This window comes from Macrosteles quadrilineatus, unplaced genomic scaffold (genome assembly GCF_028750875.1).
Source record: "Macrosteles quadrilineatus isolate MER2022 unplaced genomic scaffold, UCM_ALF_1.0 Scaffold_4__1_contigs__length_99947679, whole genome shotgun sequence".
Classification (NCBI taxonomy): domain Eukaryota; kingdom Metazoa; phylum Arthropoda; class Insecta; order Hemiptera; family Cicadellidae; genus Macrosteles; species Macrosteles quadrilineatus.
In genome coordinates this window covers 27634205-27650391 of record NW_026542597.1, presented here as the reverse complement: position 1 = coordinate 27650391, position 16187 = coordinate 27634205, and the positions used below count along the sequence as shown (strand labels likewise).

At 33.2% G+C, this 16187-nt stretch overlaps 1 protein-coding gene across 4 annotated transcripts; it reads left to right on the top strand.

The window, feature by feature from the left end:
• The first annotated feature begins 952 nt into the window (after positions 1-952).
• Positions 953-15305, top strand: LOC128991749 (methionine-R-sulfoxide reductase B1). Of its 4 annotated transcripts, none has more exons than XM_054414920.1 (4): positions 953-1095; positions 1354-1496; positions 8245-8417; positions 11935-15305. In XM_054414920.1, exons 2-4 carry the CDS (start codon positions 1408-1410, stop codon positions 12117-12119), a joined length of 447 nt encoding a protein of 148 aa, XP_054270895.1. In that variant the 5' UTR covers positions 953-1095; positions 1354-1407; the 3' UTR covers positions 12120-15305. The 4 variants fall into 4 exon arrangements, with proteins under 4 accessions (XP_054270895.1, XP_054270894.1, XP_054270892.1 ...); XM_054414919.1 differs by having other exon boundaries at positions 953-1099; XM_054414917.1 differs by lacking the exon at positions 953-1095 and having other exon boundaries at positions 1111-1496.
• Positions 15306-16187: the final 882 nt, after the last annotated feature.

The following is a 16187-nucleotide window of genomic DNA, read 5'->3' as shown; positions in this document are numbered from 1 at the left end:
TTTTATGTAGTTGGTGGAGTCTGATCAATGCTCATTTGTTTTTTTGTTTTTTAACTTGTTGATCGTTTCTCGGTCTTATAGTGTGCTATTATTGTGCCATTTTACATTTACATTACTCCTTTGCATTGCAGTCGTAGAGACAGGAGATACTGTGTGGTAGTTGTGGTCTTCATATAATTCTTACATGTGTAGTACGGTTTTTAAAGGATATACCTTTTTAGTGCCTGGGTGAATTTTTGTGTTATTTATTGTTTTGAGAATTGAGATATTGTGGCAGTAAAGTTGTAGAGTTTAGTTTTGCTCCCATTGAGGATTGCGTTGGGGGTTCTGTTTGTTTTTGTTTAGTCTGCTTGGTTGGGTGTTGTAATTTCATCTTAATCTGATATTGTGAATGTTGCATGTGGTGACGGACATCCAGCTGCATTGTAGTAAGAGCTATAGTGGAACAGATTCAAATAGGATATAATCATTCTAAAGAAAATTTCCATTGTGACATTGAGAACATCAATATAAACCCTAAGAAATAATTTATACTATACTCTTACTGATTAAGATAAGAATATGCCAATGTCTATATTTTTGGATCAAATGCAATAAAGATTCTTGATAAAAATTATTGTTTAGTATTAATCAGAATTTTTTTGTTTAGCCTATATTGTTTTTGGTTATCTTTTCTGGCCGTTCCAGCGTCAGCTTGTTTGTTGAATCAAGAAAGGATGCTATTTATTAAATAAATTATCTTTATTATACTAAACGGTATAGACGTATCATCCGTTGGAAGAATAAATAAATAATAATCCGTGTCGTTACTCGTTATATCACAGATTGCATTTTGTGTTAGTAATGAAACTTTGCTCAATGGCCCTGTCCCTGTCTCGAACCATTCCCATTCCTTCTTCTCCCAACAGTCTGCTAGCTAGCAGTAGCAAGAGCAAGCACTATTTTGGTTGCAGTGCAGTCGGCATTCGGCAGAAGCAGTCGATATTTTGACTTTGACAGCTGTGGCCGTGGTTTTCATTTCAATACATCCCTTTCACTCTCCCATTCCCATTTCACAATTTATTCCGTCCCGTTCCAGTGGTTGGTGTCAGAAAGAAAGGTAAGCTTAGGCAATGACACTATCTTTTATATAAGAATTCACCTGTCTTTTAAAACTATTTAAGTTTTCTGCCCGAAGTTATGTTTAAATACATAAATGCAATACCAATTTTAAGCTCTAGGTTTGTTGTGAATGGTAAATTGAGTTGGCCTACATATAAATTGAGGGATTTAAGTTCATTACACCATAGACTCGATAGGCCTTCGAGTTGCTTGCATACATTGTTGTCTAATCCAAGTCAATTGTTTGTCAAGGGTAAAGGACAAAATAAGTCCTTTGAGAGCAGTTTAATTCGGAAGTGTTCAAATATGTCAGACTCAGAAGATAAGAAGGGCGATTTGAAGAAGAAATTGACTCCAATTCAGTATCATGTCACCCAAGAAAAAGGAACAGAAAGGTAAAATAAACAGAATGTACTTTTAATTAGCATTACCCTATCCACTTTTATAGTTATCAAAGAGAATAAGGTGTGTCAATGTGTCTAGCTGGTCAATTAAATATATAGCCTATCAATTGATCTGTAGGCTATGCTATAAGTGACTATTTAAGTTAGTTGTTTACCCCCTTTTTGCTTAGGTAAAGCCGCGTTTACACAGGAGTTTGTAACAAAATGTTTGGAACTTTTTGTAGGTATGCCTAACACTTGTTTCTCAAACAAAAGTTTACAACAGATAGTGTACTACCTATTCTTTGATTTTGTTGGAAACAATTGAATCACAGGTCCCAAGAACACAGATCAGGCCCTCTCGAGATAGTCACGTGGTGGTGGGTAGGCGCGGGGAAGTGTTGTAAATAGGGGCTGCAATGTAGTTTACGTCCTACACTCATTGGAATGAATAAGTTATATCGATCAATATATTGATGATTTCATTCGATATATCAAGTTTGGTAAGTTAGGTTGAAACCTAACCTAACTAACCGAATGAAATAATCGATATATTGAATAATCTATTGGTAGCCTATATCGATATTTTTCTTTCGAATGAGTGTAGGTCGTAAACTAAAGTGCAGCCCAAACATCACAGAAGTACAGAATAATTTGTTCCAAAACAAATGTTTCCTTATGTTTGAAACGCCCATTGATCTTTACCGACTTCTGGTGGCAAACACAAACTCTGTTGTAAACACAAAAAAAAAAAAAAAAACTGTTTCTAACATCAAATGTTTCTGTCCCAAAAGTAGCGTTTCTTGGTTTTTTAGAAACATTAGTTGTAAACACGTGTTCCTAACTCCGATGTAAACACGGCTTAAAAGGTAGGCCTATTCTTTATTCTTTGATTACAGAGACATAAGTTATGATTTTAAAGTAATTTCGGTAAATTATTATGCATATTAAGGTGACCATGGGAACATATTAGTTAGCCTATTTATAAAGCCTATCATTAGAAACTAGATTTTTACCTGAAAACATTTTTCTGCAGAGGAGGCTACTCACACAACAGGGAATCATTTAAATTTTTACAAATTTTGTTTTAGAAACTTTGATCTGCACTTCCATATTTGGAACACACTAAAATAAGAGTTAATTGCCCAAGTCACTTTTATTGATTTATTGTAGGCTAGCCTAATTTTAAAGTAGGTAAATTACATAAACAACCCACAATTTAACAGTTAAAAATGTTAAGTAACCTACCGTACCTATAGGCTAGATGCAAAACATTTGATCAAAATTAAGATTCATTTAAACACCTCTTGGTCGGACAAGATTCATTCCTGGACTGGAAAAATCTGAAAAATGAAGAATAAATTTTGTATTCTTCTTCTCTTTACTTCACTGAGTGGCTTACTTAGCATAGGTTTTCACAATGTAACCTTTATGTCCCATTAGCAGAGTACCCGTCCTTCATGCACGATTTGTTTTTCAGGATTAATTTTGCCAACAGTGTCATTTGGAGGCTTCTGATTGACTATTGAAGGTTTACTAATCGAAAAATTAGTTCTGTTCATTAAATCCTACTACTTATAATATTAGAGAAAGTTTGGATGTATGGATGTATGTTTGTGACAAGTAAACACGAAAAATACTGGTCAGATTGGGCTGAAATTTGGCATCATGATAGTTCACATTCCCGATTAACATATAGGCATATTCTTAGCTCAAAAATCCTTTCGGGCTCCGCCCCAGTGGCTCTGCAGTTCCCTATATTAACCTTATGAGTATTCATGTTTAAAGGGAATTAAAGAATTTAGCCAGCCGTTTCAACTAAAAGAGTCAGTTGGTTCTATGATATGCAAAAGCATTAAAAATTTACAAGATTTACCAACAGGGTGCATTATTTTTTTTATTATTTATGAAAACAGCTAATTTGAACAAAGCAGCAACAAAAAACTGTGATACGCAATGAGAACTGTCAATGTAGGATTGTTTACAGTTGTGTTTATGTTTTTAATTTCAGGAATAATTTGTGATATTTTGCGAATTTTTAATAATCTATCTTTCTCAATAGCAGGGCTTGTAACAGGTTATTTTTTTGATTTTTTGTTATTTTTTGCGTTTGGTTATTTTTGTTATTTTTTTAAATTTGGTTATTTTTTTTTATTTTTTGGGGGATTTTGGTTATTTTTTATATTTTTTAGGGCAAATTTATTGATCAATTTTGATGAAGCTCGTAAAACTTTTAAAACTCTTGAAATGCCCCCAATGAAGAGGGGTAGGATTAGTAACATAAACCAAAATGAACATAGATTTATATTCTTGTCTTTGTACATTTGATTCTGTATTTAAGACCTGTGACTTTATACATATTTGTATGTGTACATATTGTTATGCTATTTAAAATTAACAATTTGTTTAAATAATGAATACCTGTTTTATTTGGTTTATGATACTTGTCAACCTGAACTGAGGGGGAAATTCAATCCGTTTATACAGATTGTAGTTAGCGTCAAACTAGCCAGTTTCAACAAGTAATGAATGAATTAAGTAGATTTTCTGGCTGGTTAACCAACTTAACAATACAGTAGAACCTCAATTACTCGAACCTCAATATCTTGAATTCCTCAATATCTCGATTTTTTTTAAATCCCCTTGAAATCCACATTAATCATAATGTTAAAAGTACCTTTATAAGTCGAAGTTTCTAAATATTTAACCTCAATAAGTCGAATTTTAACAACTTTTGAACAGTAACATTCTACCTCTATAACTCGAATTTTCCCGTCATCGAGCCTCAGTAACTCGAAGTTTACCTTTATAAGTCAAAGTTCGCATGAATGTGCCTCGAGCAATAATTCGAAGTTTTGCCATAACAGTGCAAGTCAGTTGTGATTCCTGTCGAGACGTGAAAATCAAACTTCCCGTGTTTGCTTCCCGTGTCTGTTTGGCTAGGCACTGTAGTCAGTGTAGTTTACCCGTTTTGCCAAAGTAGATTCAGTACTTAACTAGGTACATTACGATGCATTTTGTTTATTATTTTAATCACACTAGAATTTTCCCTTTAAATATTACTCTCTACAGTCTACATACTTTTTGTATGTACAGTATTGTACCTATTCAGTATTTTTGTTGTTACAGTACCTAGCTTGTTTTTACAGTACATATAAAGAGGTTGACTAACGTTTGCTTTAATCAAACATTATACACAGTAAATGTAGTTCCGTGTATGGATGATATATACTGTATTATTGTTTTGTACAGTAATTTAAACTATTTTTTTTGTCATTTAACATGTTTTTTATGTACTTTATCAAACTTATTGCCAAATAATAAATACAGTACTTTATGTGCATTCAAATTGTTTTATTTTGCTTCCAAAGTTACTCTTCAGTAAGTTACGTATAAATACAGTTTGAGTTCGATTATTAAGGTTTAACATGAATAAGTCGAGTTATAAAGGCCATGACGTAACATCACTGTCAGACCCCAACACCTCAGTATCTCGAACTTTTTCATATGGAACCTTCATAACTCGAACCTCACTAACTTGAAAAACTTGATAACTCGAATTTTTATCATAACCCCTTCAGATTCGAGATATTGAGGTCCTACTGTATCAATATATATTTTTTGTCTAAATAAATGTTTAAAAAGGAAAAAAATGGAAAAAAGTAAGGGGATGATGGGAGGATTTTTTTCTATTTTTTTCATTTTTAGCGAATTTCCCTATAGGGAAGTAGCTATTACCGTAGGTGGCATGGTAAGACCTAGACCCGGGACCGATTTACTTTTTCATTTTGATGTCCCCAGAGGCCAAAAACACCATTCGTTCAAATTTTTATATATGTATATATATATATACGTCCGTGAACGCGATAACTTGAGTAATTTTTGTCCGATTTTGATGAAATTTGGTTTAAAGGTGTAAAGCGGGATAAACTTGAATGAGTTCGCAAACCAGCACGATCGGACCATGGGAACGGGGCTTTACGGGGGGTTTTATGGGGTAAAAATTGGTTTTTCTCACTTTTGACCCTCAAAACACAAAATTTCCCGATTTCTCTTTAGACCTTTTTAAAGAGCTTAAAAAAACAAATAATTTAGTATATAAAAGTATTTTTATTCGATTATTAGTAACGGATAAAATTAAAAAAATTTTAAATTTAAAATTCCCATGTTATTCTTATGGAGAATATTGTCAAATGTTGTAGTTTGCTTGTTTATGGATATATTTTGATCAAACTTGGCAAATTTATTTATTTTGTACTAAGCTATCAATATTTTACTCAAAAACACACTTTACTAGTTTCCTTGTAGCAGCAAACCTAGGTACTCGTTAAACCTAATGTTATTAAAATATATTTAACTGAAAATCAATTCAGACAAATGGAAATTCGCTTAGTCGGCAGGTTTGCTGCGGCGGGGGTATTTTATTATTATTGCCTTAGTAGATAATCACTTACCTAGTTCAAAATTATCCTATGTCATTTTTATTGCCTACATATTTTTAATATCACAATAAAATGCCGGTTTTTGTAATTTTTAGCGACATTATGGGTTTATTGAAGGTTATTTTTTGGTTATTTTTTTTGTAATTTTGGTTATTTTTTTTTACCTCAAGAACTGTTACAAGCCCTGCAATAGGTGAAGTGGTAGAACATTATGGCTATGGTAGATGTGTAATACTATAGCATACCGTAAATTTGATGAAAACAAATCTTCTCAAACCGTGTCTTCTCACATTGCAAACGCAAAGATCGAGTATAACTGCAATAAGCATTTTATACTTATTTGCCAACCCCGTACGAAGGACGGGTACTCTGCTAGTAAAATTATAAATGCCTCAAATTCAATTTTATATTTTTTTCAATCATGAAATTAAACTGTCATAACCTAACCAAACTAACCAGACTTGCTGATAATGAAAAATCAAATGAAGGTTTAATCGAAAAAATAGTCCTGTTCATAAAATAAAACTATAAATGGCTAAAATTCAATTTTATAATGTTTTAGTTATAAAATTAAAAGGTCACAACCTAACCAAACCAACCAAACTTGCTGATAATGAAAAAATCCTAGACAAAAAGTTAGTGCAATCGGAGAGATTCAAACCCGGCCCTCCCGTTCATCAGCCCAGCACTCTATCCACTATGCCACCGAGGCCGATGACGACAGACTGTATCGTTCCGGTAATGGTGTTCCCTAAGCCAATCAGAAGCCTCCAAATGGCACTGTAGGCAAAATTAATCCTGAAATAAAAATTCAGCGTCATTTGTACGCGGTTGGCGTATAAGTATAAAATGCTTATTGCAGTTAGCCTACTCGTGATTTGTGTTTGCAATGAGGGATAACACGGTTTGAGAAAAAAAAAATTTTATTTGGTATGCTAAAGTATAACACATCTACCATAGCCGTTCTTCCACTGCACTTAAACAACAGAAAAAAGTAAATTACCAAATATTCGCACAATATCACACATTTTTTATAGGCTAAATAAAAAAAATAAGCATAGGCCTAACTGTAAACAATCCTATTTTGCCAGTTCCCATTGTGTATCACAGCTTTTTGTTGCTGCTTGGTTCAAATTAGCTTTTGTCATAAATGAAAAAAATAATAGTGCTGTACCCTATTGGTAAACCCTAACGTTTTAATGCTATTGAATATCATAGAACCAACTTTGTGTAGGTGAAACAGCTGGCAAAATACTTTAATTAATTTTAAATGTGAATACTGATAAAGTTAACATGGGAATCTCCAGAGCCACTGGGGCTGAGCCCGAAAGGATCTTTGAGATAAGAGCATGTCTATGTTATATTAATAATTAATCTATGTTAGTCTATGTTAGACTAGCTAATATAGTAGAAGGTAAGAACTGCCTAATACGACCAAACTTCTTTAAACAAAAAATGGATTTAGGCTCTTACAAATTGACACAGTTCTAACCTAACATAACACAATCAAACTTCTAGAACAGTTTAAAATGGTTTTTTAAGATGGAAAATACATGTTATCTCCAGACTGTTTATGCACTTTTGAAATGTTAAAATGCTTGCATTATTGAAATTATTATTAATTGTGTTTAAACTACTATTTCAAAAGTGCAAAAACAGTCTTTAACCTAATCCAACCTAACTTCAAAACCCTTAAATAATAGTCACGAATCCACCTAACACCCGACTTACCTACCTCACATGTCTAAATTAGAACTGATTAGTTCACAATAATCAAAGCCCAGCTGCATTTACAAATGCCTCTACCGTTTTGTCGACTTAGGTTTCTTCTTCTTTCCTTGACAATCCTTTCAATTGTTTATGTTTGTGTTAGTATTCAATTCACTAAACACAGTAGGCCTAATGGTGACAGAGACAAGAGTTATTCCAGTACGGTAACAAAATTAAAACGATCAGGGTTTTAAAGAGTAGTTTTTTCCCCGCAAAAAAATGTTTGCAGCAATGTTTTCAGGTAAAGTACTTATTTGGGACCCATACCTCAGCTTAAACGTTCTAAAATCACTTTTAAGCTACTATTCTAGGACATAAATACTACAACGTTCTTCAAGTTTTTGGCACTGAGGCCTCCTTTTATCACTAATGCCCGTACCGATTTTTGTGACACCCTGTATGGGGCTAAGTAACCAGCTGATTTTATGTAGGAAAGCTATCATTTAATGCATTCAACACTCAACTTTGCTTTTATATACGTCCCCTGGTGTGTCATAGAATCTTAGACCTATATAGTAAAATTTAACACAAATAATCTGTTCCCGCAGACCGTTTACTGGGAAGTACAACAAGTGCACAGATGCTGGCACCTACAGCTGCGTAGTTTGTGATAAGCCACTCTTCTCGTCTAAAACTAAATTTGAATCTGGATGTGGCTGGCCAGCCTTTAACGATGTATTGGACCAGGGGGGTGTAAAATTGACTAAGGACACCACACACGGTAAGTTAACAAAAATTCTTTAGCAATTGCTATTTTTGTAAAAAGCGTTTCACCTTAATTTGTTAACGATTTTAAATGAGTAACAATTTGTAATGTCACTTAACATTTTGTTGTATGTTACTTGGGACTTTTTTTAAAATTTAAGGCTATTTAAGTCAACATTGCTCGTTGTATAAAAACCTGTGATACTTTTTAGATTTTTTTTAATAGCCTTTATTATACTCTTTTGTATTTTAAAATAATATTTGAAGGTTTAGTCAGTATTTTGTCAGTAACTCCCAATTTTCACAGTTAACTGTATCTAGTAGAGGTTGGCTTATTCTGGAGATTGTATCTTCAACTTGTCCTATATAATGGACAAATTAATACATATTGATACCTTATCAAACTAGCAATAGTACATTTTAGGCCTAGGCCTAAGTTGGCCTATTTTGGAGTATCTCCATGCTTTGTAAAACGTGTGTTTGATTAAAATATCTCTATTTAACCCAACTTGAGGACTATTTTAGGTGTTAAATCTAAATGTTGTTTTGTGTGTACAAGCTATCAATTCCTAAATGAACCTCTTACCACTCAAACCATTCCTCTTTGCATGTTGGAAACTTTATTTCTTTGCATTTTGTTGCTTCAACGATCTGTCCTGTCAAGGGGTTTAGTTTTATGAAATTCAAAATCCCCATCCATATCTGGGTCATTAATTATAAATTGAATGCCATTTGTGTTTCCCTAATTATTATTTTTTTATTCGTTTAGATATTTATAAACCAAACTGTAAGTGCTTTTTCATAGTCTGAAATGAACGGTCAATATTCATTGGATTTTTTATGCAGGCATGATTAGTAATTGAATGAATCATTGATGGATTAATATTAATTTGTCATCAGAGCTAAACCATTCTTTTTTAAGGGTAAAATCAAATGTATCACTGCTGGCTTATTTACTTGGGTGTCTTTAAGGTACCTCAGTCTTTGGTTTGATCCTGGGGATATTTAAAGCATTTTGATGGTACAGGTAGCCTATAAAATTGTTCACCAGGCAGCTTATTGTTCAGCTCACAGATTCAAGTATACTTTTTGCCTTTTGTATATTGGTATTTTTTTACAAAAAATATTATGTAGGCCCTATTACATCCATAAATGTTGATCTCTGGATTTTAAACACTCTTATACATTATGAATTAGACACCTTTGTACATTGTAAACTATGATATAACATGTTGGAGTTTATCAGTAGTCTGGCCCCCCTCTTATCTGTATCATTGCATCATGTGTTTTTAAACTCACAATCTCGTGCACCGACTGTTAAATAGACCCATCACTCCTTGTTACGAGTAGTTACGTAATGACTACAAAAAGGCGTAGGTAAATGGTAACGTCGAAAGCACATTTTATAGTAATGATTTTGTGCTACTAGAAAACATTCACTTTACTGGTTGGTTGGAGTGTGGACATTCTGTTCTTGGGGTTCAGGTTCAAATCTCTTCAATCACCAGTGGCTTTTATATTGGTGGTAATACCTTAACTAGGGGGTTCAGAGTCCACCATAAGCTGTGTTCTTATCAAGGACAGGTCTCTCAGGGGAGAACTTTCAGTTACAACATTAGTAGGTTTCAACTAATCGTTATTGAACATAGTGGAAATGTTCTTAGCTCCGAACTGCTTTCTAAATGTTAAATCCCTACTAATATGAACTTATTAGTAGCTGAACCTTTTGGGATTATGTGATTTTGGTGTTACAGTAGCACCCCTGATATCTGACCTCAGTTTAACCAGTCCTCGGATTATATGACCATTATTAAGAAGCCAATATTAAAATATTTTTTCATGGCTTACCGACGCGCAGTTACAAGCACTTGTTTTTGCGACTTGAGTGCTTTTCAAGATTTATCTGTTTGTTTAAATTTTACCTGTGCGATGGCAAGATCTGGGGACAGCTTGTCTCCCGACGACTTAACCTACCGAAATGTTGACGTCATGGCAGTCACCCCTTTCTCTAAGTGAAGTTGGGAGTGTGATTGTGTGAACACACCCAGTCCATCCAATGGCTTTTCCTCCCATTGCTTCAAATAGAAAATTCTTTGAATCGGAAAGAATTTTGCTGCATCCCTAATTAATAGGTATAAATTATCGCTTTATAATAGGATAGTTAATTCGGCCAAAGGTTTGGTCTTGTGGTGGCTGGATGTGAGGGGTTCTACTGTAGCAGTAATAATTGTAAAATTTAAGTTGGAGGTTAAAACGGGTTCAAGAAAAAATTCCGTTATTGGGGAACAATTGCTGAATTCTTATATACAGAAGATTATTTTAAGTGGTCAACTTAAAATTGATAATAAATGGTAAACCAGATAAAATGCACATGTATTGCACAAAACTGATTCCAGTTCCCCGGAAATGAGATATTGTGCCACATAATGTGAGTAAAGAACACTACGGATACACTGTGATACTTTGATTACACCACAAGCCATAAATGTCTTGGGAGAAGGTTTCAAGTTCTTTTCAATACATTTATGAAATCCTTATCGATCCTCTCCAATTCATCTTCTATTTGTCTTTCATTTATGTTTGTTTGTTTTTGCTGTAAAATGTGTGCATGATAGTTTGGTTTGCTTTTAATAGCATGAAGTTTGTTTTTTAATTGCTTTGTTATCTTGCAATTTACATCGCCACTGTATCAGCAAGCCTGTTTATAAACATTGATCGAGTTTAAAGTAGATTACAGTATTGTCTGAAGGTATTTGAGTTGTATTTTGAAAATTTTTCAAAAACATGTGCATAACAAACCAAATGTTCCCTTGTTTATAGCACTTTGTATACTTTATCCCGTAAATTTTTATTTTTTATCACTTAACCCAAAAATAATATGCAATAGGCTATATATAATTTAATTTAACTTTTATGAACCCAAATTTTTTTATTCATGACTCTTGAAATAGTTTGTAGTTTCCATCTATTAGAACTGTTGGTCATTAAAAAGTTTATGTAAAGATACACCCAGTAATCTATAATGTCCTACAATATGATCTATTTGTGTTGTATTTGTGGTAATTTAGGCTTACTCCACAACTGTCACTATTCCGATTTCAGAATATTAAAATAATTCTTGAGTAAATTGAAATTAAAATAACAAAGTCAAAATCATTCAATTTTATTAATTAAATAGTTGACCTGTTTTTTGTGTACTGCTAAAACTATTATTACGTCAGTAATTTAGTGTTAAAATGTTTTGAGATTCTCTTGTTTCTTGTTTCCCCAACATATGAATGATTTGATCCCAACATTTCTCAATTTGATAAAACAATTTTCAAGATACAGTTTCAGCTGCAAACATTCAGTTCAAATGATTCTAACATAAATAACACTGTAGCCAATAAAATAATAGTTTTGTTTATCATTCCCTATACTGTACATAAACAAGCTTGCTATACAGGCGGGTTCGGGTTGGTGGTATCAAAGAGGCTAATGTGCGTCTTGTTTCTTCCCTCCCCCCCCCCCCCCACCCTTCCTCGTATCTAAAGTCGGGGCCAACCTACTGTTATTGATCACCAATCCAGGTATGGTCCGTACGGAGGTGACTTGCGCCCACTGTGGAGCTCATCTTGGCCATGTGTTTGGAGACGGCCCTCCGCCAACGAGGAAACGCTTCTGCATCAACAGTGCTGCCATGAACTTCCACCCCGCAGAGGGGAGTCAGAGCGAGTAGACTACTGGTTTTTTCTGGGCGATCACCTATTTTTTCTACACTCCATTCCACGTTCCCCGTGCAGTACAGAGAGCCCACAAGCGGCAGTCAGCAATACTAAACACTCCTTTGCTTTTTCCATCCACTTTCTCTACTAATTTTGACAACACCAAAGTCAAAATACTAATTAATAAAAGTATAAAATAAAGGTATAAAAGTGGTCTTTAATGTCTTAACGAGTGTTGCGAGGACAGTTGACGCAACTCCCCATGACAAGAAATATATTTTTTTGAACAATGTTGAACGCATGCCTGTTTCCCTAAGATCTGTGCTGCACAATGAACGTGGAATTGAGTCTAAATTAAGTAAAATATCTCACTTGATCATTGACCTCATCTATCAACTGATAACCGTATCAAATTTGACACATTGACCTCAATATGAGAATGGTATGATAAAGCAATTAGGAATAAAATAAATTGTTGTATTACTTTAAACTTTGAGAATGGAAAATGTTGTAAATTTCTTAAGTGATGATTTAGGCCTATTCAAATTACAGTCATAAAACAGTGGAATCTATTTTCATAATTGTTAGAATATTTACCCAGCAATGGTAAACTATCGCTTTGCTTCACAACTAACTCCGGTTGTTATTTGATATTTATTATTTATTTAAGTTTTATTTACAGTAACACCAAAAATGTTTTAGTGCATCTGATTTTAGGGCATTTAACCACAAGCTATAGAGTGGATTTTACTCGATGTGATACAATAGCGGCCAGTTAATTGTTTTACGATTTTTTATACTAACCCTTTTGTGTATGTTTTAGATAATATGTTAGACATTATTGAATAATTCCTTGATATAGAATCCAATAAAAATAGAAGTGTAAGATTTGTTTATAAACCTAATAAAATACAGCGTATGTTTTTTAAATCAATAATTACAATTTGCCAATTGCACTGTAAAACAACTGCATATTCCATCCAAATGATTTGTTTAACCTGATATTATTATTTGTACAATGTTCTTGCATGTAGGATTGCACCCTCTCTTGGACTTCAAAATTAATTATCTTGATCTTAGTGCTCATTGACAATAGAATTATGAAGGTTTTTTTGGAAAGGTCCTAATAGTTAAGAGATTGTGCAATTAACTTTTTCTAATCTAAATTGCAAATAATAATTTAGAAGTAACATTTTGGTATGGACGCACAATTTTACAAAGTTAAATTCTATGATATTACAAGCCGGTTCTATAAAAAACACTAATTAATTTGACTAAATTCAAATTGGTTTTTAATTTAGGTCAAAAACCAACCTTTAAATAAAATTTATTGTTACCCAACAATTATTTTATGTACTTACATTTTGAACTCCGTAGAGCCATTGCATCCAAGTCATCACTTTATTGTAAGGTTGAAGGATTTTTTGAAATGCTCAAGTTTTTGTAATCAACCTATGCAGCTTTTTAACAATGCTTGTACATAATTTTTGAAAATGATATTTTGTTATTGATTGATAATTTATTTTTATATGGATTTACTTCACTTAACTGTAAGAACTCATGCCTTAAGGCTTTTAGGGAATTGTGTAAATATTTCCGATGTATAAATGTGTAGGGGCCTACATCACATTTTATGTTAATGTTTTGATGTAGGCCGAGACCTTACTTGGTGGTTTGTACTTCTTGCAAATGTGTTGACTTTGAAAAAAAAACTATGTTTTCAAATAAGATAGTATCTTTTGACTCACTTCTTTCAAATGGTTAAACTGATCCTTAGACTAAACAGATTAAGGTAAACTTTTAACCTAAAATCGCCAAAAAAGGCAACATTTTACTGAAAGGTTACAACTGAACAGAATTGATTCAACTTATTATTTGTGTGCCAGTTTTCTGTGGTTTGTAATTTGTGACATCCATCAACTTCAGTGTTAAATACTTTGTTTTATTCAATAACCTTTGACAGTGTCCTGAGCTTATAAAATAGCCTATCACACCACAGGAAAAAGTTTACAAGTTTTTGGGTCATAATATTTTTGATGTGAGATTTGTAGTACAGATTGAATGATCAAATACAGTAGAACCTCTCATATCCATCCACGGTGTTACCGGTGCCGGTCCTTATATTATCTGGCTACTTCAATAGCTAATATCAAAACTTAGTTCTCCATCTTACAGAGTGTCTTTGATTGCAAGCTCTATAGTCTCGATGCCCACAGTTTATTTATTTGTTTGACATTTTACTGTGTTTACTATTTAGTTGAGGTAGTATGTCTAACCTTAAACACCACCAATAAAACACCAACTCATAAAAACGGACTCCAGTATTTCCAATAGTTTGAGAAGTCTACTTGAACTATTCAAAGTCAATGGTTCAGGTGGAATTTACAAACTATTTTAAGACCTTATAATCGTTTAAGCCAATTTTATTGTGGGTAGTTTACCTCTATGTGTTTACCTATCTGAATTCATAATATTTTCTGATGGTTAAACACTAATTGTGATAAATAAAGCTTCTCTTCATTTGGGAAACGCATGAATTTTTATAAAACAAAATATCCCAGAAGAGTCTTTTAAACACTACTTTTGACTACACTGATTATTACACATTATTCGGTGTAATTTATTGTTTTTCTTAATAGATTTTTTTTTCGTTCTGGGCCTCGTCGTGGCCAAATATGAGAGGTTCTAGTGTGACAATGACCTTGAATCCTCCACAGAAATTTGAATTGAAGACGTTAGTAAATTCAGTACATCTTTATTTAATTTGGTGAAATTTGTCAATGTGCCATAGCAAAAGAGATTTGTCATGTAAAATAAGAAATATTTATATTTATGCATACCTAATTATTTATGTACCACCTTTACTAGAATGCTCTTGTGGCAGTCGGAACAGTATGTTTAAGTACTCTCATATTAACCATCCAAAGTACCAACCAACTAATCTCAAACACACATGAGTGTGAGTGATACTCTTCAATCTAGTCGACAAGTTTTGGTTTGATGTAGGCACATCATCTAATTTAACACTACCAACTAAAATACCATGTTATGTTAGATCTTTAACTATAACCTTAGATTAGTTAGATAGGGTTTAGGTCGTTGGGGATTTCTAGTTTTGTGTTTTATCTTTTTGTTGACATTTTTTATTTATTAACTCAAATTTTATTTTGTGATGAAAATACAGCTTTTAAAAACTGCCATCTTTAAGTGTGTTTATTGTACCTTTTACCTAGTGATTCGCAAAAACTGACCGATGTATAATGACGGCGTCAAACAAGTGTTAACATAATTTAATCTTACTGCTCTGAATTAACACTTGTGCAGTGAAATTGCTTTACTATGTATGAAAAAATATTGGTAAGCAACTAATTTTAACTGATTCATTGAATCAATAATAATAAAATGCCTAATATTTAAAGCGGTCTTCAGCCAAAACTGGTTTTCAAGACAACAAACAGTTTACAAGTACACAATTGAGTGCATTGGCATTCTACACATTATTTTGCAGTGATAAATGAAACAAATTTAGTCAATTAGAAACTAATATTTAGGTTATAGATTATTGATGCAAGCTGTATCGCAACTTGTTACACAGTATCATTTTGAAACATAATTAGTTATCAATCATTGAGATGGGGATGCCACCTGCTTACCTAGGTGCGCATATAAACCCAAATATGAGTTTAGAATGGTGTGAGATGATCTTATCTGGCTTTGTTGGTGACTAAGATCAGCTGTTTCTTGGCCATGATTATTTATTTATACCTACAAAGTTAATAAGGGTCTGAACTTTTGAGAAAACGGCAAGGCATACACCTATCAACCGCATACTTGAATGAAAGGTTTTCATTTGAAACTTCGAACAAGGCACGAACCTCGGCTTTATTTAGTCACATTTTAAATATTGAAGATGTATTAGCTGTTAGATTTGTTTTTATTTTTAGTTTGTTTACAATAAAGTTATTAGTTTTGATTCTGTTACACTGTTTAATGCAAATGTGATGTGTAAGTACGATTGATATCAAGTATTCTTGCCCCGTTGTGGACAGGGCCGGACTCAGGACTACAGGGGCCCCGGGCAA